Source organism: Alexandromys fortis, unplaced genomic scaffold, assembly GCF_014885135.2.
Source record: "Alexandromys fortis isolate MF-2015 unplaced genomic scaffold, M_Fortis_MF-2015_v1.1 scaffold_186, whole genome shotgun sequence".
Lineage (NCBI taxonomy): Eukaryota > Metazoa > Chordata > Mammalia > Rodentia > Cricetidae > Alexandromys > Alexandromys fortis.
The window spans coordinates 924,355-947,967 of record NW_026068067.1 but is presented as its reverse complement, the minus strand read 5'-3'; the positions used below and the strand labels follow the sequence as shown (position 1 = coordinate 947,967).

At 37.9% G+C, this 23,613-nt stretch overlaps 1 protein-coding gene across 2 annotated transcripts in view; it reads right to left on the bottom strand.

Moving 5' to 3' along the window:
- Neto2 (neuropilin and tolloid like 2) overlaps positions 1-23,613 on the bottom strand; it is a 53,979-nt gene that overhangs the window by 18,703 nt on the left and 11,663 nt on the right. The window contains exons 2-6 of one of the 2 annotated variants that reach the window (XM_050120675.1): positions 12,880-12,936; positions 9,750-9,890; positions 8,896-9,144; positions 3,328-3,372; positions 3,118-3,245 (exon numbers count right to left, since the gene is read on the bottom strand). In XM_050120675.1, coding sequence (XP_049976632.1) covers positions 3,118-3,245; positions 3,328-3,372; positions 8,896-9,144; positions 9,750-9,890; positions 12,880-12,936 — 620 coding nt within the window. The remainder of the gene's footprint in view (positions 1-3,117; positions 3,246-3,327; positions 3,373-8,895; positions 9,145-9,749; positions 9,891-12,879; positions 12,937-23,613) is intronic. The other variant, XM_050120676.1, reaches the window with a different exon arrangement.

Here is a 23,613-nt window from a genome sequence, read left to right as displayed (position 1 = left end):
TTCTTTTACATTTAAAGGGGGATATGATATAGATATGAATAATTTGCATTGGTATGGATTTTAAGGTCAATTTTGTTATATGTATATGTATTTCTGATCTTGATTAAGGTATTGTGATCGTGTAGTTCATTTAAAAATGTAATGTATAATTGGGAAATATAGGTTGTTAATGGATAATCATTGCTAATAGTAAAGCTTGTAGTCATGTTAGATTTTCTAGATATATAGAGATATATTTCAGTTAGATAGACATTCTTCATATCTCTCAAAGACTGCAGAATATGGCATTTAAATGTTTTAATAACTTAGGGCTTTTCATGACAATGAGACATGTCTGCTCCTGGCAGCACCAATCTACTTCAAGAGGAAGATGGGCATCGAAGAGGATCCTTATGGAGTTTGATAGCCATTTGGGCAAGAAACTGCTCTTGCCTGGACTATTACATAAACTGGACACAGAGAACCCGCAGAGAGAGGACTACTGAACTTGCCTAAAAGTGAGATGATCTTTCAGGGTTCCTGATTCATGAAAGAGTCTGCGAGACATTCTGCAGGACACAGAAGAAAATGACTGAACTGTCTTTGAAATTTCCTGCTTCATGGAAATGTCTCTGGATACCATGGGCCTGTAGGCCGAAGATGGATGCCCCAACAGTACAGAGGAACTTTGGGTGACTGTCCAGGCAGCGGAATGTCTCTGTCATTTCTAGAGTTTTGGATTTCTTGTTTACTTAGGTATTATTATATCTTTCTGGAGTCTTTGATGGAGTTGAAGAATGAATAGATAGTTATAGTTTTCCTTAATTATGATAAAAGATAAAATAGATATAAATATTGTAACTGTAATTCTTACTTGATAACTGTTTTGTTATATGTAATTTTACTATGTTAAAGTTAAAGCCTTTCTTTTTTGTTTAAACAGAAAAAGGGGAAATGATGTGGGAATGATTTCTTATTAATAAAGAAACTGCCTCGGCCCTCATAGGACAGAAAATTAGGTGGGTGGAGAAAACAGAAGAGAATTCTGGGAGAAAGAAGCTTAGTGATGGAGTCGCCATGATTCTCCCTCTCCAGACAGACGCAGGTTAAGATCCTCCCTGGTAAGCCAGCTCGTGGGCTACATAGAATATTAGAAATGGGTTAGAACAATATGTAAGAGCTATCCAATAAGAATCTGGAACTAGCCGGGCCAGGCAGTGTTTGAAAGAATACAGTTTCCGTGTAATTATTTCTGGGCATAACCTAGCCATGCGGGCGGCCGGGTGCCGGGGACGCAGCCCCGCCGCTCCTTAATTCAACACCCTAGTATTTGAATGGAGCCCATTCTCTTTGGAGGGATATTTTGCTCAGCCTAAATACGAAGGGCGGTACTGGGGAAGGCTTTGGTCCTGCCTCAAAATGATGTGCTAGACTTTGTTGACTTCCCAAGGGAGGCCTTACCCTCTCTGAGGAGTAGATGGTGGGGGGAAAGGTGAAGGGAGCTGGAGTCTGGGAGGGAGTGGGAACTAGGAATGTAAAATGAGAAAAGATTGGTAAAATAAAATAAAATAAACAGTTCTGGCTGTGTAAGAGGCCTCAAATGGTTACACAAGCCCTATGCTTTATTTCTTTTTTTCAGAGTTAGTGTTAAAACCAAACTCCTTGTATGTCCATCCCTGACCCCTGGGCAGTAATGAGTAACTGAAATTGCCAGAGGCATTTGTATCAGTTTTATTTTATTGTACTAATATACAGTTGTCTGTTTTCATAAGAATTACTGGTTTTATTTTGAACTTGTATTTGCTTTCTGGGGAATACCTGATAAGTTCTGTCCAATATTTCCAATTGTTTTTGGTCTATTTTAAAACATTTAAGGCTATTAATCATTTCCATAATTATAAATCTCATTTTTATTTTTATTTTTTTTGTGGGAGGGTCAGATCTCACTTATGTAGCCCAGATTGATTCCCAAATCATGATACGTTCTCCCAGTTCCATTTTCTTTTCTTCCCCCCTTTTATATATGCATACATTAAGTCTAATTTTATTTCTGTTGATAATCCTAGAAGTACCAATTGAAAATAAAAGCAAAGGTAGTCAGCGATCATCCTCAAAGTCATTGAAAGGCACTCTTTCTCACAGCATGGTTCCATAACAGTTTCACCATCACAGAGGGCAGCAGCGAGAACACAGACGGGAGTGAGATTCAATGATGTATTTCAACTTATATGACCAACTCTTTAAGACATATTAACTTCTTCTAGCCTAAAGGTCCTTGCCATATAAGGGGGAAGACATTTTGTACATATGTGTGTGTTATGTCTGTACATGTGTAGCCAGTAACTTCTTCTCTTGATATTACCTAGTTATTTTTTGAGACAGGGTTTCTCACTGAACCTTGGAGCTCCCCTTCTGAGCTAGACTGGCCGAGTAGCACGCCTCTGGGAGCCGCCTGTCTCCCTCCCTCCTTGTACGGAAGTGACAGATGTGTGTGTGCTACCACAAAGGGCCCTGATTATGTGGGTGCTGGAAATCTGAACTCAGGTCCTCAAGACTGCACAGCGAGCACTCTACTCACCAAGCCATCTCCCCGGGCCCTTAAAGCACAGAAACAAAATGAATCCAACCAACCAAAACAAACACATAACCAGGCCCAACAAGTGGTTGATCAATACTTGTATTCATTAGTTGAGACTCCACGGATTTTTTAAAAATTGTAATACTCCCAGATTAAAAATCTTAATATGGAGTTGATAAGATGGCTCAGGAGGTAAAAAGATTGTTATGTAATCCCAATAACCTGAATTTAACTCCCAGAACCCACATAAAGGTGGAAGGAGAAAACCAACTCCATGAAGTTGTCCTCTGACTTCCAAAGGTGTGCTGTGGCATGTATGTCTTTGTGCACACAATACTTAAAAATTAAAGAAGAATCTTAATATATGTATAAATTTTTTAATTGTTTCTATCTCAGTTTATTTAACTGCAAAACCACTATGGTCTTAGTAGGTGCCCAATAGAGGAAATGAAACAAAAAAATTTAGAGTCACAAATATTTACATGATTCATACAGTACATTATAGAAATCATGTCTCTTTAGGTCCTTCTCTGAGTAAGTCAACGTATAATAAACAATACCTTAGCTTTTGGGGTGGCTTTAATTGTCCAAATGCAATCAACTGCTTGGCCAGGTTTTGTTTTTTCTTCTTGTTCTACCTGGCTAGAACGTATTATTCCATCAGCTCCTGAGAGCTCAAACTGGCAATCTAGAAAAAAAAAGAAAAGATATTCAAAGAAAAATAAGACTAGTAAAAAATGTCACAGGAAGAAAAAGGTAATATACTAAACCTGGGATGGGATTTAAAATACCTCCAAGGTAAGTAAAGTCTGGATCTGCAACAGAAAAGAGAAGAAAGTCATTGGTGCTGAGCTTCTTTCAGACCTAACAGATCTAACGCTTTACCACATCGCAACATTAGGAGCATTGTTATTGATAGATGCTGCATATCCCTAGCCATCCGTGACAATGCTTATGGGGCTGGCATTTAATGGAAATTTGTAACTTTTTATTTAATTACGCATGCTTTACTACTGAAAATATCAACTGTCAAATGTAATAGCTAGTCCACTAACATATGAACAGATGAATAAAATATGGTACATTTAATACAATGGAATACTATTAGTCTTAAAAGGAATAGATTTCTTTTGTGTTGAGCTATATTAAATGTTTTCTAAAATATCTGCTTTAATTAGTAGTGGTGATATTCGCAAAATAATATACCCAATGCTATTGAGTTATAAATAGTTCATATTTAATCACGGTCAAATGTTCTTTTGAAATATATTACACAGATGCATCAATATTTATTTCTAAGTTAAAATAGAAATTACAAATCTAAGACTCTATATGTTGTTACAGAATATTATTTTAAGGTGTGTTACATTTGTTTATGCTCTGCAACAATATATGCTCTAAAAACTAATTTACATACATGGTTTACTCCAAGTAAGAGGGCACTCAATTCTTACTAATACTGTCTTTAATTGAAGATATTTCAGCAAGTTACCAAATTACATATTGGAAAGTGGAGAAATAAACTATTGGCTTAACTTCAAATACATTTCAGTGATTGATCTTTTTAAACTAAAACTAAATTCATCCTTGTTTAAAGAGTCAACTAGTGGACACCAGTTCTTTTGCAAGAAAAAAAAATCAAAGCAGAATTAAAATCTTAAACTATACTGGGGAAAAGCTATAGGATCTTTTTGGAAAATTAATCAGAATTTTTTCTTTCTTTTTGGAAATATTTATTTATTTAGAGATAGGGTCTCTTTCAGGCTGGCCTTGAACTCACAAGTTTCCTATCTACCTTGCTACTGTAGTGTGTATAGGCTGGCCTTAAACTCTCTATGTAGTGTGTAAATGGAAATATGCCTTTAAATAACAGCAAAATAAACACAGCTGCTCTTTAGCTCATGATGTATCACATATTTATTGATATGAGTTTGTTTTCTAAGTTTAGAGATAAAACTGGGGAATCCCTGTCCTACAGAAAAGGAAATATGACACATTAGAAGAAATAACCTAGGAAAGTCAATATAGTCCTGGATTGCTACTGTATAGAAAAGTACTTAATTCCTAAGCTTCCTCTATATATTCTATAAAACAGGATATTATATAATCTTTATGCTATTTCCATTAGTATAAAATTTAATGTAGGTAGTACCAGAAGACCTATAAGGTACAAAGATAAAATATTCCAGAAATTCCAAGCAGTTTTACCTATAAACTGTATAAAAATTTCTCATGATATGTAAAAAGCACAAAACAAAACTATTTTCGTTCAAAATGAGTGTCTTTACATATAAAGTTAGATGATTTAAGTTAATTAATTAGGGGTGTGTGTGTCAGAGGACAACTTGCAGAAGTCAGTTCTCTCCTGCCACCTTGTGGGAGTCTGTGGATTAAATTCAGTCTGCCTGGCCTTTGTGCAAATGCTGAGCCATCTTTCCAGCCCTAAATTTGGTTGATTATTAAAAAATATTTTAAAAAGACTATTAAAAATTGTGTATGTATGTAGAGGCCAGAGGTCTACTTGGGTATCTTCCTCTCTCATGCTCCAATTTTTTGTTTTGTTTTAATAAGAAACAGATCTCTCATTGTACTTAACAATTCTCTCACAGAACCTAGAGTCTGAAGTTTTTGGCTGGACCAGCACAGGTCAGAGCTGCTAGGATCTACTTGGTTTCAGTGCTGGGCTACAGGTGTGTGCATTTTTACATGGTTTCTTTTACATGGAAGTATAGCCTTCAAGTGCACAGCAAGCAGTTTAATCACTGGAACTTCTTCCCAGATCCTGAAAAAAACACCTTTTACTGTCTATTTTGTTGTTTCAGGAACTTATAACTCGTAAAGATGTGATTCATATGTAAGATTTTGTAATAGCATTTCCGACACTAAAATGATTACTTCAGTTAATTTAGATTGTAAATATTACATGCCTGACCTATTTAAGCAAATCATTTTTTTTTTACACTTTATTAGAATCGGCTGGTCCAGCTCTGTGAACAAGTTTACAGGGAGACTATCCTTTGTATCACTGAGTCAGCCATTCTTCTTAACTTTGCCATTTTGAGAAAACAAGTTACTACATTTTACTTGTAATAAATTCCAAATAAAATATACCACGTTAACTATGGTTTTTGAGATAGTCTTGCATATAGCCCAGGCTGTGCTATCTGCATTTCTCAACCTCCTGAGCAGCTGGGATCATAAGTGTGTGGCACCATTCCTAGCTATGCTAACAATTTTTTGATGTACAGTTCAGTGGTTTTAGTACACTTACATAGTTGTATTGTTCATCAATCACCCTTTTTATTTTCAGAACTAGTTTCCACCATCAGAAAGGAAAGTCTGTAGTCATTAATGTACCAATTTTCTACTTTCTATTCCATAAATTTGCCTACTTGATGTCAGACCACAGTACAAGAATGGAGTTGTGTGATAATTTGGAGTGCTTGTGAGAAACTCCAAGAAAACAAGAGTTTAGTGACCTCAGTTTCTTCAAAACACAGAACTGTTTCTAGAATGTTCTTTTGCCTTTCTCCCAGGTATAGCAGATAGGAGTGAGTTTGCTTCTGCTGTTGTTATTCATGTGCTTCTCTGAAAAAGCATGTCTTGGCCAAGTATGGCCTGTCCTTGTAATTGAGTACCTTACTCATGTGATCCTTCCTAACCCTCAGGTATAAACTGTCTGATGCTCTGAATAAAGTTGGCTACTGCATGAGACTTTAGTCAACCTCATTATTAGGAACCCGCTTTCCCAGGTTCATGTCACCAACTAGAGCAGCAAACAACTTTATATAACTTACACAATTGGACTTAGACAACTGGATTTGCCTTTTGTTTTTAAATAATTTTCCTTAGCACATATCATAATTCACCTTGGGGCCCACTTGGTAGAGAACTGATTTCTTCAAGTTGTCTACCAACCTCTGCCCATGCACAGTGACAAACATATACACAATAAATGTAACACACCACACACCCTATCGACTATCAAGCCATGGAAAAACCTTATGTTCATATAATTAAGTGAAAGAAGTTGACCAGAGTGCCAACATACTGCATGATCCCAACTGTGCATGATGACATGGAAATGGTAAACCAAGAAAGAGGCCAGTGATTGCCAGCAGTTTAGGGGGAGGAAGGGTGTGTAGTGAGTGGAACACAGGAAAATTTTAGGCAGTCAAACTTCTCTGTATAACAGTGGATATATGCTATTTATCAAACTCATCAGACATATAATACCAAGGGTGAACTATATTGTAAGCTAAAGACTTTGGGTAATTATGATGTGCCCGTGTTGGTTTATGGATTCTACCAAAGATACCATTCTTTTGGAAAGATGTGGATATAGGGGAATGGAGGGGCTTATCCAATAATTACTCCTGCTTAGTTTTGTTGTGATCCTAAAATTGTTATTAAAGTTTATTAGGGGGGGCTGGAGAGATGGCTCAGAGGTTAAGAGCATTGCTTGCTCTTCCAAAGGTCCTGAGTTCAATTCCCAGCAACCACATGGTGGCTCACAACCATCTGTAATGAGGTCTGGTGCCCTCTTCTGGCCTGCTGGCATACACACAGACAGAATATTGTATATATAATAAATAAATATTAAAAAAACCATGAAGTTTATTAGGTGAGTTTGACTGTTTGAAAATACTGTCCTTTCAGTATTAGACAGATGATACAGGTGCAAAAATCTTACATAATGTTTATTGATTCAGATACAAAGTTGTTTGATTTTTAAGGAAAAAAATGCTGGTAATAGTTTTATGCATAGCATGACCAGTTTTGTAAAAATAAACTGAATAAAGAAATTCATCTTAAGAGGTAACTGCCAAATTGTTAGCAATAATTTTAAACATAAAGGGACAGGATTATAATTAGTTTCATTTGTGTATTTTTCAACTAAATTTCTTCCATTATAAAAAAAAACAAAACTAAAGATTATACACTTGCTGTACAAGGTTGTTTGCTCATTCTGTTATGTTTGCAAACTCCTTGGGCACAATAACATACTAATTTCTGAATTTCCACATTAGTGTATATGTACTTTTCACTGGGTAGGGCTTTAGAGTTCTCACAGTATTTGATCAGTGTTTTTACCTAAAAGGTGTAGCTAAGATGATGCAGTAGGCTGACGGTGTAGTAGTGTCCAGATATATCCACATCCAAATCTCTGTGAATTTTACTATATATGGTTATTAAAAAGAGTGACTATTACATTACAACATAAAATACATCAATAAGAATTTTAAGAAGACTGAGTTTGAAGAGATGGATCATCGATTAAGAGCACTTGCTGCTCTTTGCAGGGAGAACTGGAGTTTTGTTCCCAGAACCCATAAGGCAGCTCACAACCACCTGTAGCTAGCTTCATGGGACATAATGCCCTCTTCTTGTCTTTGTAGGCCCTGTGCATAAGTGTATGCAGACACACACACACACACACACGCACACATCACATATAGAAATAAAAAAAAGAATTTTAAGAAAAGCTGTGAAGTGAGAAGTCAGAGCAATATGGTCACAAACACAGAAAGACAATGGAAGAGATAAAGAACAGATCCAATGGGGTGTGGTGGTGCACACCTTTAATCTCAGCACAGGCAGGTGGAGTTCGAGGCTAACATGGTCTACATAGAGAGTTCGAGGTCAGCTTAGCGGTACATAAAGACTGTCTCAATTTCCCACCTGTACCCCCAAACAAAACAAGTTTTGTTCTTTGAGCTAGGCTTTTCTGGATTTTGGAATTTTTGGCTTCTAGAACTACAATGCGTATTTCTCTTTTCCTAAGTTACCAGATGTGTATAAACTGGTTATGTCAGATCCAGGAGGTGAATTCAGGTATTGCTACATCTCAGGTACAACTTCATGATTCAATGTTATAGCTACTGAGTAGTAGAGAAAAGACAAACCAAATCTAGCCCTCTTAAATGCAGGTGCAGGAGTATTTCTATTGTTAAGTAGTTTCTAAAGTAATTATAATGAGTTCAATTAAAAATCTGCCTTTGTGGGAATTGTGAAAAGACAGTGGATTCAATTATTTAAAGGTATATATTTATTTTGATGTTGTTGGTCTTAGATGTGTGTCCTAAAAGGTATATAAGAAGAAAATGCAACTTTGTCTGATCTACCACAGAATTAGACTGGGATGTGGTCTACTGCTCCCTATTTTAAAAAGTTTTTACTTGTTCCTAGACTGATTTTCTTTTGACTTTGACAATTTCTTTAGTCTTAATCTGATTACCTTGATCAAATTATCCTTTTCTAACCTTAAGATTCTAAAGTCAGTGGTATACTCAAATACTGAAAGGTAATTTATTTTTTAAGAACGCTTAATTTGTTACCTGGGATGAATGAGTATTTTGCTCGAAATCCTAGTCCTTCAAGTTCTTCATCAGAACTAAATTTAATCCACATGAATCTTCCTGTTGACCTAATTAACGAAGGGCTTTTCATGCCACAGTAACGATCTATGAGAGGTGAGAAACCAAATGGCCCATCTCGAACTTCCAAGTGATCAAAGCGACATTCAAATGATGGCTCTATATAATAGCGTTCGTCAAAGGTCAGCTCTATCCGTTGACGAGGAGCAGCTATAAAGTAAGAGTAGGCAAACAGGGCAGCATGAACAAGACACACGTGTGGACAAGCAAATCAATCACGTCAGTGCTTCACATCTGAGAATCTCACTGGGAACTGTGTATGCAAAGCCGTAAGAAAAGCTCTTTCGCAGGAATAATCATACTATGTTATAGAATTATAGTAACATTTCCTTGGTATATGTCATTACTTTAGTTAAATATATTTGATTGACTCAAATTAGCAGAGGTAAAAGGCTAATTCTTGCTTACTTTAAAAACAATGTACAGTGTGTCATATGTGATACAGAAAGCAAATGTGCTCAGCATGAACAGAAAGCCCAGCAGGGACGCTGGTGAACTTACATTCCTTATCAGGGAAGTTTCTCATACAGCGATGCACATAGTTTAACTATAGTTTAAATAATTACAAATTCTCATTAAAATTAACTATTATTTTGTTAATGTATTTGATATTTACAAATATTTATCTTTATTATAATTTAATTCACAAACATATTTAAAATTTGTTCTAACTGGTTTAAACAAGGCACTTAGCGAATGTCCTCAGTTTTATAGCGAAGTAGAAGTTTATCCAAGAAAACAGATTTGTTAAATACCTTCCAAAATATAGATACACTCCTTGTTTGGTGGATATGAGTCAGGATAATTTGGTGAAGCAAAATGACCTCCATTGCTGGTTCGAACCCAAATGCCACACTGGGTTGCAGGAATGTGCTTGATTCCAATGTTCTGTCCATCTTGAAGGGAATTTTAAATACCATTACAGCAAAATATAAGAAGCATTCTTTTCTTTCCCCCCAACACCCTAAACAATTGCCTTCTCAGTTGCATATATAACTTCACGAGAACCACTGACAAATTTAGTAAAACCAACTGATCACAGCAGAAGTGGAAGAAAGCTGTTGTATATTATACTTATTTTGAAGGCTTGATGGTAAAGGATACGTTGGCCACAAAAGGCACCTGCCACCAAGTCTGACAACCTGAGTTTGATTCTTGGAAGCCATATAGTGGAAGAACAGAAACAGCAAGCTGTCCTCTGACCTCCACACCCATGTAAGTTTCACCATTACTTTGGTGAAAGTAAAGCAGAATTAATGGACTGGTACAACCAGGTGCAGCTGAGGTGAAAACAGCAATTGAAAATTGGGAGGCTGGTGAATGGTAATGAACTCACAGACAGTCCCAGCTTTCTCCCACTTGGTCTGTTGAAGCAACAGAGACTCTGACAGCAAACAGAGACTTATATTTTGGGAATCCAATCTATCTAAGAAAGGGTTAATCATACAGATCAGAGAGTCCCAAATGTCAGTTCAAATCCCAGATGAGAGCCACGGTAAACACATCCTACCCATACCTACAGACAACTCATGGTCAGCTTTTCAGTGCCCCCATTAAAATATTAAGTACAAATGCAAGGACAACCAGGAATTTGAAGAAAGCTTCCAGTATGAAAAACATGTTGGAACACATGGAATAAAGCAACCCTGAGTAAATAAAGCAAGGAAATGAAAACAAACAATAAACCCAAGTTATCAACCAATGAGTAACAACAGGGTTTCATGCGATTTCTCCAGAGACAGAAAAGCAAATACAGTCATAAAACAAAAACAAAAATAATTTCTTTTTTTTTTTAAAATAGACGCAAGCTCCATCAAACAGAGAAAATCAAAGCACGAGAAAGTTTAGAGCAGAGGTGTGATGCCATAGGTGTGTGTTGAGTTTTACTGGAACATATTAATACTCTTCAACTGCTCATTTTGGTTGCTTTCACAACAAAAGAACTGGGTAACTGTTTCAGAGACAGGCTCATAGAAGCTTAAATATTTATTGGCTCTTTCCATAAAAAGTTTTGTAATTGTTAGTTTATGGAATAAAAATTAAAGAAGTCTCCCCAGATTGAAACAAAAATATGTGTGAAAATATATATAAATTAAATATATAGTGAATTCATTATGTTGAACTTCATAATAAACTCAGCACGTTGTATGTTAATTTTAAAAAACAGCAATATAACCCCCAAAAGGCTGTAAGTATTATAATAATAGGAATTCCCTTAAAACACTAGAGAAAAAAAAAAGAAAAAAAACACTAGAGAAAATGAAGGAGGAATTTTTTTATTATTAGTTAATCAGTTAATTTTTCCCCAGTCCAATCAGTTTCCCCTTCCTCTTTCCTCCTTCTCTTAGTCCCTCCTGTCCCCGCCCCAACATCGACTCTCTCTTCCTTCCTGGATGAGGAAATTTTAGAAACTGAACAAAACCAAAATATTTCTAAACCTAAAGACAAATTTGTATTGAGAAACTTTGATGAGTGGTTTAAATGCTGATTTTTGCTTTTCTTACTTCCTTCCTCTCTTTCTTGAAAAAAATTATATTTTTTGAGACAGGGTTTTTATGTGTCACTCCAGCTGTCCTGGAACTCACTTTGTAGACCAGGTTGGCTTTGAATTTAGAGATCTGCCTACCTCTGCCTCCCGAATGCGGGGGTTAAAGGAATTCGCCACCACCACTCAGTCATAAAACTATTCTTGTTGCTACTTCATAACTATAATTTTGCTATGATTATGAATCATAATCATAATGGAAGTAGTTTTTGGAGATAGAGGCTTGCCAAAGGAATCTTGACCCACTGGTTGAGAACCACTGGTTTAGAGGATTAAAAGTTCATGTTTCGCAAGGTGATGGCATGACTTCAGTCTCCACGACTCAGAGAGTGGTAGGAGAGAACCCACTTCCCAATGTTATCCTGCTCTACAGATGTGAACTGTAGCATATGTGTGTCTACCTTTCCCCACACAAAATAGAAACAAAGTTTAAAATAGTTGTGGTTTTCATAAAGCAGGAAGAATAGAATGAAAAACAATTTTTCCAATTGTTTATATAGTTTGATTTTTATCATGTGAACATATCACTTTGATGAAAATAAAAAACAAAATTGTACAGAAAATGCACTAACTCTAACATGAAAATTTGCTTTAAAAAAATCACAATAGCTATTCTTCAAAGTCAGACAGTACAACAGGACCAAAGGGCTTTGAAGACTGTACTGAAAGACTTTTCTTGTTTACACTAGAAAAGACCCTTTTTTAGTCTTCTTAGTGATAAAACTGTAAATTTCATTTAAATTTTGGATATAATTAACAGTGTGTTAAAAGTTATTAGTGATGGTGGCTTTTAAGAAGCTTATCAGGGCAAACATTCTGCAGACAATTTAGTAGCTGATTCTGGTTAAGTTGATAGGTTAATAGAATGCTTTTGGTCATTGGAATGATTAAGAGGAATGTGTTAGTATTTTTTATCAACTAAGCCAGGGTCATCTACGAGGGCACCTCAGTTGTCTGTGGGCATTTTCTTGACTAATGATTGATGTCGGATGGATCAGCTCACTGGGTAGGGCCACCATGGCAGCTGATTCTGGGTCCTGAAAGAAAGCAGACTGAGCAAGCCTGGGAGAGTAAGCCAGTAAACAGCACTCCTCCATGGCCTCTGCATCAGCTCCTGCCTCCAGGATCCTGCCCTGACTCCTGCTCTGACTTCCCTTGATGATGCTTTGTAATGTGAAACTGTAAGCCAAATAAATCTTTTCCTCTCCCAAGCTGTTTTGGTCATGATATTTTATCACAGTAATAGAGAGGAAACTAAAACAAAGGATTATGAAATAGCATCCAAAAGTTGTAATTCTTTCAAACTGCATAAACATACCATGTTCCTCTCCATACTTTACCTTGGGTCTTTTGGGCCACAGCAATCCCTTCCACTACAAGTACTGTTATTAGCAACACTAGAGAAAGAACAGAAAAGAATAGTTAAAAAGTTGCATTTATTTTACATTTTACTACGCCTCTAAGGAAACTCTGATGACAATAAAGGACTAATGACTAAAATTATATGGGTGTTGTTATAGAGGCTACGTTGGCCTTGAACTCAAAATCTGGCTTCCTTTATCTCCCCCCGTGCTAGGATAATAAATATGTGCACACATTTTGGTTAAAATTGCCATTTCTTACCAACATTCACACTGAGTCTTTGAGATATGAAATGCTGTGCCCTTGGGCTAGTGAGAGGGTTGGCTCTTCGGGTAAGGGTGCTTGCCATTGAGCCTAAACACCCGAGCTTGATCTTTGGAATCTATAAGGTGAAAGAACGACTCTGAAAGTTGTGTCTAACCTCCCATGAGTACCACAGTGGGAATGTGTAAAAGCTCAAACATGCGAATATTCATGAGCATACATACATATTCACAATGTAAATAAACAAATGCTATGTTCTTATTTACTATTTGACTCCAAAACAACCAAAGAAAAGATGTAACTGATTTTGTACTTATTTATATAAGAAGTAATGAATACCATGTGCTGTTAAAAACTTTTTTTTCAACATGAAAACAAGCCCACATATATGTGTTGTGCAGGCTTTTGCTAAGCCTAACCATTCCATTTACTCTACCTGAAGTGTGCTTATGCATTTGGTCAGTTGTGCAGTGTGTTACGCCAAAGCTCAAGTGGCTCACCTGACTTCTACAAGTCCACCGACACTGCTACTGTACATCACTGTGCTGTGCTTTTGCTCTAACGGGGAAGCCATATTAAACACTAAAGCTATTTCACTCCTCACCCCGAACGTTTGAGACCCAACCAACAATATATACTTTTTTTTTCTGTGTTTTGGAGATTTCAAAGACATTTTTTATGAATGGCACCTTTTTACATTCAATAGAAAACGTGCTACCAGGCTGCCCTAAACTACCAGTTTGGTAGATAGACATTTAGTCAATAGCATTTATCTCCTTCTAAGAAGGCAAAGGTATGGCTACAAAATTAAGCAGAATGCCTAACAGTATTGGACTTCAGGAGACAGGTGAGTATAGGAGTTTAGGTTTCTGTCTTATATTACTGTACTAGCTGTGAGGTCTTTTTAAGCTTCATGTTAGTTATCTGCAAAATCCAGAAGATGTACTAATATGATGGGACCAGTCTCAATGGTGTGCATATCATATCGCATGTACCAAGCATTCTGCTAAGTAAATGGTAGATACTGGGAAAATTATCATCTTCCTAGAGTCACCTGTCAAAGACTGAAATAGAGGTGAAAAGAGAGGTTTAGAGACTGCATAATGGAAACATGGAGAAGGGAACTGGTATTCATTCTTCCTGAGATAAAAGGGCAGAGTGAGGAAAACATCTGGAACAGACCTAATTGGACTTGAACTCCTGAGAAAGAAATATGGTAGCATAGCAGGTTAGAAAAAAAGCAAGATAAGACTTAAGAGTAAAAACTCTTAAATACCATGTTGATGAATTTATACTTTCAATTACAATTAAAAAAAAAAAAAGCACTGAAGACTTTTGTTTGTTTATTGTGGTGTTAGGGAATGAACCCACAGCGCTGTGCATGCTAGCCCAGTGCAGTACCATTTAGATACATTCCTAGTTACTCACTATAGGTTTTGATTTTTTTAAAAATATTTATTTATTTAGTATGTATACAATGTTCTCTCTGTGTGTATGCCTGCAGGCCAGAAGAGGGCACCAAACCTCATTACAGATGGTTGTGAGCTACCATGTGGTTGCTGGGAATTGAACTCAGGACCTTTGGAAGAGCAGGCAATGCTCTTAACCACTGAGCCATCTCTCCAGCCCCCTAGGTTTTGATTTTTGATTTTTTTTTTTATAGACAGGATTTTACTACACAGTGTTGGTTGGCCTGGTGTTGAAATAAGAGCGGTGGGGCTGCGTCCCCAACACCCCGGCCGCTTGGCTAGCTTATGCCCGAAATAACAACACACAAACTGTATTCATTTAAAGAACTGCTTGACCCATGAACTCTAGCCCTTACAGGCTAATTCTCGCACCTGGTCTAGCCCATTTCTAATGATGTTTGTAAGCACCCCAAGGTGCGCTTACCGGAAAGATTCTAGCCTAAGTCCATCGTGGGTTGCAGCTGCCTGGGAGAGCTGAGCATGGCGTCTCTGCTCCAGCAGAGCTGTCGGGTCTCTCTGGGAGCAGAGCAGAGTCTGACCTCACTTCCTCTTCTGCCCAGCATCCTATCCTGTTTATTCCGCCCACCTATCTTATAACCTATCAGGGCCAGCAGTTTCTTTATTACTCAGCCAATGAAATCAACAGATTGATATATGACACTCCCACATCAGCCTGGAACTGCTAGGTAGAGGAGGCTGGCCTAGAATTCAGAGCTCTGCTGGGATCAAAGGTGTGCACCACCAAACCCAGTCGCTCACTATTGTTTTTTAAACCAAGAGAGTATATCACTACTTCTTTCATTCTCCTGATGGTTGTCTGGAGGCTAAACTTATGAGAAAATCATTTGCGAAGTAAAGTAATGGTGATGTACTGAAGCAGAGAAGTCTGTGGAATTGGAAAGGAGAGACTAATGACATGCTTAAGACACAGTGAACTGCAATTTATAACTTACAAGATGTTAGGGAGAGGGAAATAGAGTGATTGACGACTTTGCCAAATGACACACACACACAGAGTAACAGCACAGGTTTGCTTAATAGCATACCTTCAGTGTCTATTAACAAGACTATCAATGTGCAAAATATAGTTCTTGTCACTTAGTTTACATCTTAAAATCTAAGCATTTGACCTCTTCATCCATGGTTTCTTGAATCCTTATTAACCTTTGTCTCCTTTCAACTATATTGACTGCCTTTCCTTTTTCAAAGACTTTTTTTTTCTCTTATGAATGGTGCTTTCTTCCATTGAGTGGAAATATACTACCAGTCTGCCTGGGATAGGTATTGAACTTTTAATTAGGACAAGAAAAACCACTGTAGGCTTTTGTTTGTTTGATTAAAGACTCCATGTCAGAATGAACGATTCTTATTTTTTTCTTTTAAATTTGTTTTAGGTGTTGTGGGAGCATGTCTTTAATCCCAGAAATCAAGGGGCAGAGGATTTTAATGAATTCTAGGACAGCCAGGGCTACATAGTGAAATCCTACCTCAAAACAAAACACTTCCCATCTTTATACTGGAACCGAGTTAGAGAAACAGAGCCTTGAACTTAAAAAACAATAACCACAACAAAATTAAGAGATTTATGATTACAAAAAACAAACCCATAATGCCCAAACATTAGGAGTCTGAGGTTCAGGAAATGAAACATTCCTTTATGTCGGTTATCCTCTCGGAGGAACCCAGCTCCCATGGTGTGTCATTTAGGTGACACACAACGGCTCGATACATTTTGTTCATGTTCTTTTATTTCTAGAATCACAGGTAAACTATCAGTTTTCACATTTATAACTCACAGCTTTAAAGTAAGTGACACCAAGCGAGTAGAAAGGGTAAGAAATCAACAAACACCGGCTGGAGGTGGCTCAGGGGTTAACAGCACATAATGCTCTTGCAGAGGACCTGGGTTAAGTCCCCAGCACCATATGGTGACTCAAAATGATCTGTAACTCCAGTTCCAGTGGATCTGATGCTCTCTTCTGAACTTCAAGGGGACCAGGCACACATGTGGTACACATAGATACATGCAGGTAGCACATCCATACACATAAAATAAAGATAAACAATCTTAAAGAATGGAGGGGGGAGGACCTTGGACTTTCCACAGGGCAGGGAACCCTGACTGCTCTTCGGACGGGGGGGGGGGGGGGGGGGGGGGGGGGGGGGGGGGAAGAAAAGTGGGAGGAGGGGGAGGGAAATGGGAGGCTGGGAGGAGGCGGGAATTTCTTTTTTTTCTTTCAATAAGAAAAAATATTGAAAGAAAAAAAAAGAAATTAACAAACAGAAGCAGGAGACCAATAGTACAACTAGGAATAAAAAAAGTGTGTCTGAAAATTAAAAGCATAGTAAGCAATAAAAACTCACACATATAAAATAAAATTTAAAAACAAATGGTTGGGGATAGTATATTAACTATAGAAATAGCTGGGTGGCAGTGGCACATGCCTTTAATCCCAGCACTTGGAAGGCAGAGGCAGGTAGATCTCTGTGAGTTTGAGGCCAGCCTGGTCTACAAGAGTGAGTTCTAGGACAGCCAGGGCTATATAGAGAAACACTGTCTTGAAAAACAAAAAGCAACCCCACCAAACCAAACCAAATGGGTGTGTGTGTGTGTGAATAATTTTAATAAAGACAGAAACCAATGTTTTTATTTTGCACATTTTATTAAAATATATAAATTTATTTTATATACACATGGAAAAAAGGTTATACCATCAGAAATATGTACCAAAATAAAAAAACCACAAAATTCAGCTTTATTAATATTAAACAATGTATATTTGGGGCTGCAGTAATGGCTCTGAGCTTAAAAGCAGCTGCTGTTCCTCCAGAAGACTAGGTATTGCAGCACTCAAAGCGAGTAACTCAAAACTGTCTGTAACTACAGCTCTAGGGACACCACATCTTCTTACAGCTTACAGCTTCCTTGGACATCTGCACAGATGTGCTCTCTCTCTCTCTCTCTCTCTCTTAACATGCCCTCTAAAAATGTAGTTCTTAATGAAGATGAAAATTATTGCTAGGAAAAATTTTAAGTAAAAAAAAAAAAAGAGACTTACATCATGTAGTTTGCAAACTGGGGAGACAGAGCCATTGGCATAAACTTAGTGTGATCCAAAGGAATGAAGAAGGATTGGTTAAAATAAAGCTCTTGACCAAGTTCTCATGCTGGCCCAAGTGTTCATTACAGACTGGCTGATATTTAAAGTTTAAGGCTGGGTCGGGTGGTGTACACCTGTGGTAGTTTGAATGTAACTGGCTCCCATGTTAGCATCAGGAGGTGTGGCTTTACTGGTGTAGGTATGTCCTTGTTAGAGGAAGTATGTTACTGTGGAAGCAGGTTTTGAGGTCTCATACATGCTCAAGCCATTGCCAGCGAGACAGACCACTACCTGCTGTCTGTGATTCAAGATGTGAGTGAGAATCCTTAGCCCCTTCTCCAGCAACCTTTTTTGCCTGTGAGTTGCCTTCACGATAATAGACTAAACCTCTGAACTGTAAACCAGCTTAAATAAAACAAAATAAAAATCAAAACAAAGTAAAACATAGTTTACTGTAGGTCATTTAGCTCATTGGTTAGGTTTGTTTATCTTGGCAGCTGAAATAGGAATATGACTAGGCATGAGACCCCAAAAATTTAGCTTGTCATTTTTCCGTGAAAAATGTGACATCAACCCATCCCTCTGTTAGCAAATTGTTACCAGACTTCATTTTTATTGCTAGCTAGTCATCTGGACCTCTTCTTGGAGCCAGCTGCCAGTGAGGGCATCTAGATACCTGTTAGATCTCCAAAATCTCTTGGGTTAATTGGGTTCTGGTTTCTTGTTGGGATGAATTCAAAGTCTTAAAGGTTTTAGCATTACCCTGAGTCTGGTCTGCATCTCTTGTAGTACCTGTTAAAACAGCTTATGATACGCTTCAAGAGAAGCCAAATGTCTTCCTTGTATGAAGAGAATCACTGAAAGTGGGAGGCCAGAACACAAGAGGGAACCAGTGCCAGATAAGATTTAGCCACCTTTAAGAGTTTGAAAGTTTCCAATTCAATCTGCCCCAAAGTCTCCAGGTACAACTTGAGGTACATATAACAGAACTGACACCGCCCCATGCAACAAGGACCATTATTTAGGAGTATATGAGCACAGGAGTCCAAAGGGCTCTGGTGGGCCTAATGGTCTTGGGTAGTGAAACTGGTGGCTGTACTAACAGCACAGGAGGGGTCAGCGTGATGACTGGGTAAAAGCACTTTCCAAATAATGCTAAATTCATTCTTCAGAACAGATTCCTTAGAGTTGTCCTCTGATCTCTATTCATATATGTACAACACACACTCATACACAATAGTAAAAAAAATTAAAAACTAAGAATGGAAAAAGTTTTCAATTATGAATTCATTCTAGGTGGTACCAATTCCTAGCACAGATCCTAGTATTTTTCCATGTCCAGGATAATTCCTCTTAGTAAACCATACCTTAGGAATGTCCACAATTGTTATCCTTATAATTAAGGGTTGGCATCATGGTAACTACCTCTAAAATAAGTTTTTAAGTTTCTTTCTACACTGTGTTATTTGGGCTGGGAACAATAGACTACTTTTAAGATGGCAAAAGGCACAGCCAGATATCCAAGAGGTATGAAAGGTATGTACCTCCAATCTCTAACTGCTAAGTTCTGTTCTCATAGCTCAAATGAAAATAATCCCAACCCTGACATGTGGGTTTTTCTTTTTTAAGGTTAAGATGAAACCTTTTTTTAAGGTTTCAGTGGGAGGGAGGTAAGAAGAAATAAGCACCAAGTCAGTGAGGAAGAAACCTTGGCAATAATTCATTTGGCTTGTGGCTTGTGATGGGAGAGAGATAGGTTTTCCAGGTGACCAGTCCAAGTGAGAAGGTTATTGTTGGTAACAATGGAGTTTAGTTTCGTGAGTAGCTTCCCCCCCCTCCCGGATCAGCTCAGGATACAAAGTTAAATTCAGAGTAAGGGAAAATGCTAAGGAAGAAACTTCACAGATCTTATTAAGACAATTTATTCCTGAGTGTCTCAGGACAGGACACTGTAGAACAGGCCTCAGTGAAGTTGCAGACTCATACCAAAGTTTTCAGTAGTAGTGTGATGGCATGCCCGATATTCCACTAAGTTTCTGTTCATGGCCAAGACCTGGGAGGTAGATAATGGGGATCTGTGCAGGGCAGAAGGGATGGCTAGGATAGGCAGAACAGTAACAAAAGTCACTATTACATTTCAATGTCAGAGAAGCTGAGTGGGGAAGATGGAAGTATCAGGGAGATGCTAGGGCAGTGGTTCTCAACTTTCTTAGTGCTACGCTCCTTTAATACAGTTCCCCATGTTGTGGTGACCCCCAAACATAAAATTATTTGTTTTGCTACTTTAAGACTGTAATTTTGCTACTGTTATGAATCATAAGAATCTGATATGCAGGATATTTGATATGTAACCCCCAAAGGGTTGTGACCCACAGGTTAAGAACTGCTGTGCTAGAGGTTGTTTATGATTTCATCTCATGGTGGATCAAACTAGTATAGGTAGTGAAGACAATTTGAGAAAAATGTTAGCAAGAAGATTAAAGAATTGGAATGGATGTCAATGTGATTAACAAAGAGACATTGGTGTTAGAGAACTATGAAGGACTACTTCATGGGGAAGTAGCATAAAGAAAATCTGTAAGTTTTCAGCTAGATGCAAATTCATTTTGAAGTTATGCTGTCCTTGTCCTGGTTCTTGGGAGAAGATGATTCCTCAGATGTCATTTTATTTCTTTTGGAATGTAAGCTTTCTTTTTAACTTGATTTTGATACCAGTGGCAGGAGTTGAGGTCCATTAGCTGAGAGTGAGAGGGTCAGGAAATCTTTGTAAATGGTACAACCCTAGAAAACAAACCCCTATGCCATACCCTTTAATTTAGCTGTGATGTGGGGTTCCCCTCTGCATGTTGTGAATATGTTTTATTACCACTGGTTAATAAAGAATCTTCTTTGGTCTATGGCAGGGAAGAATATAGCAAGGTAGAAAATCCAAGCAGAGACAGAGGAGGAAAGAAGATGGAGACAGACAGACGCCATGTAGCTGCTTAAGAAGAAGGTGGAACCTTACCAGTAAGCCACAGCCTTGTGTCAATACATAGATTAATAAAAATGGGTTAATTTAAGATGTAAGAGCTAGCTAGGAATATGCCTGAATCATTGGCCAAACAGTGTTGTAATTAATATAGTCTCTGTGTGATTATTCAGGTCTGGGTGGTTGGGAAATGAACACAGTCTCTATTTACATAGCTGTACACGGGTTGAAAAAAGCTTCTATAGAAGGAAAGATCTAGGTTAATTAATAGTACTTGAAAGAGTCCCTTTAGTGGGACTAGAAGGAAGCTGAGGTAGTACATTTCTAATAAACGCTCCAGGCTTCAGGCTGTAAGAGCGAGCTTTGTATACTGGGGGCATGCAGTTGAAGGAATCTTTAACAAAGGTAGCAGTGCACTATAGGATGTCAAGCAACTCTTTGTAGCAATGCACTTATCCTCTAATAAGCACAGGCTGGTGAAGTGCTTTATCGAATGCTTAGATGCTAAGTGCTTTGTTCAGCCAGTAATGATCTCAAAAAGAAATAAAAATGTCTTCCTATAGAAGTGGAAGGTTGAGGGAAACTAAGGGAAGGAACCTTGGATAATGACAGACTAAGTATCTCACAAATTCTTACCAACTAGGTATTTATTTCTCCAAAGGTCTGTGCAATGTATCTAGACAACTGGGTATATTAAGTACAATGGAGATACTGATGGGCTGATTTTACAACTGGAATAATCTGTCTAGTATAATGAATCCTTTCATCACTACAAAGTTCTTAGGGCATCCTCCTGGTAAATATTTTCCATGTTCTAGACTAGTGGTAAGGGAAAGCTTCAACTCAAGATGAAACCATGCCAACTATATACCAGTATCCTGTGAAGTGGTATAGCAAATAAACCTTGTCAGACTTCCAATGACTGTTAGACAGTTGAGAGATGACCCTGGAAGCATGATTTGGCTTTCCAGGGTTGTACCAAGGATATATTTGCAGTCAATATAATCTCATAAGCAGTGATGAGTGAGGGCTTTCGATAATATTCCTTTTCCTATTTGACCATTTTGCCAATATTCTAGGAAGTCAAGACACAAAGGAAAAAATTTGTGCAGGATGGGATGCCAGTTCAGACCCGTCCAAAGATATCTCTTTTAAATCAAATAATGCTCCTGTCAACCCCCATTCCCAACCATTCCCCACTCCTGGTCATGCAGAAAATCCTTTATTAGTTGGTTGCACAAACCTAAGGTCGAGGAGGACACAGGACAGCTTATATAGGCTATGACATTAATATGCTTGCTTCTTAAAAGAGAGCTTTTATTTGAACTCTTGGAACCTGAGTGACATGAGGGGGCAAAGATATAGTCCTTACTGTCACTGGTAGTCCTAAGGAAGTAAACGTCTTCTGGGCTTCTAGAGTAGACCCAGAACACATGTGACCCTTGATGTATCTACTGTCTGTATAAATGTTTCTATAATCAGTGACTGGAGCTGTAGCCTTAGCAAAGGTTCTGGATTCTATAATCTTGTCAAAGGAAACTATAGCAAATCTGATTTGATAATGACTACTGGATCATCTGAGATAAAAATCTTTTACAAACTAATTATTGTAGCATGTACTCCACAAAAGAGTTTCTTGTTCATCTAGTCATGGAGAAGTCACGTTGTTAGTGCAAAGTCAGGAGGGACAGCACAGCCTGGGAGAGGAAACAGAACAGCAGAACCCAGCACGTCTAACAAGTGAGAGTGAGATGAGGTGAGGAGGAAAAGACTTTCCTAGGCGAGCTGCTAGCTGAGTTAGCAGCCAGCATTAATTAGCTAGTTAGCATTCGGTATAGTGAGAGTTGAAAATAGCTTCAACAGAGGGAGGGATACAGATGAAAGAAGATCCTATGAAACTGTTCAGTGAGGTAGTAACCTTATATAGACAGGAACACAGTCTTTGGACCAGTAGGTCTAGCTGCTGTCTGTACTGATCCAATGGTCTGTTTTACCTTCCTAGATCTGAGGTAGGATTCTTAGTGCCTTCCTTTCTCATACATAAATATGAGGAAAGGGGGGCTGGAGAGATGGCTCAGCGGTTAAGAGCACTGCCTGCACTTCCAAAGGTCCTGAGTTCAATTCCCAGCAACCACATGGTGGCTCACAACCATCTGTAATGAGGTCTGGTGCCCTCTTCTGGCCTGCAGGATACAGACAGAATGTTGTATACATAATAAATAAATAAATACTTTAAAAAAAAGTTTAAAAAAATAAATATGAGGAAAGAGAGAATGTAACTGGGTGTCTTGGAGTGAGAGCTAATGTCAGTTGCTTCCTGATATCCCCGAAGAATCGTTTTCCACTGTAGAACCACTAAATATGGTAAGGACAGGAATTTTTCAGTAAATTGTAAAGAGATTAGAGCACCAAAGAAAAATTTAGTAGCCAGTTCTGGAAAAAAGTAGTAAGTTCTAAAAATTTCTGGAGTTGTCTTTCAGGGCAGGAAAGAAGAGAAGCTAGATGTCTTGAGGGCAGTAAGGATAAGATTCAGATCTTTATGCATCAAGAGCTAACTCCCAAGTTTGATAGGGGTTTGACAGAATTGGAGTCCTTATACCTTCTAGAGGACAAGCTATGAGAAAAGTGGAGGCTTTCAGTACAGGCTTCTTGGGATGAGGCATATAAAAATAGATTATTTTAATACTGAAGAAAAATTGAACAATATTAGAAAGATATATTAGCTAAGACATCCTGAATTATCGAAAAGAATTAGGTGGGGTTTTCATCTTATCTTCCCAGGTAGACTGCTGATCCTTTTGTGTTAAAGTAGAAAGGTACTGACTATGTACTAGATGTACTAAAAAAAACACCATAGAAGCCAATGGCTGCTGAGGGGGAAACATTGGACAACAAAGTATGAAGGTC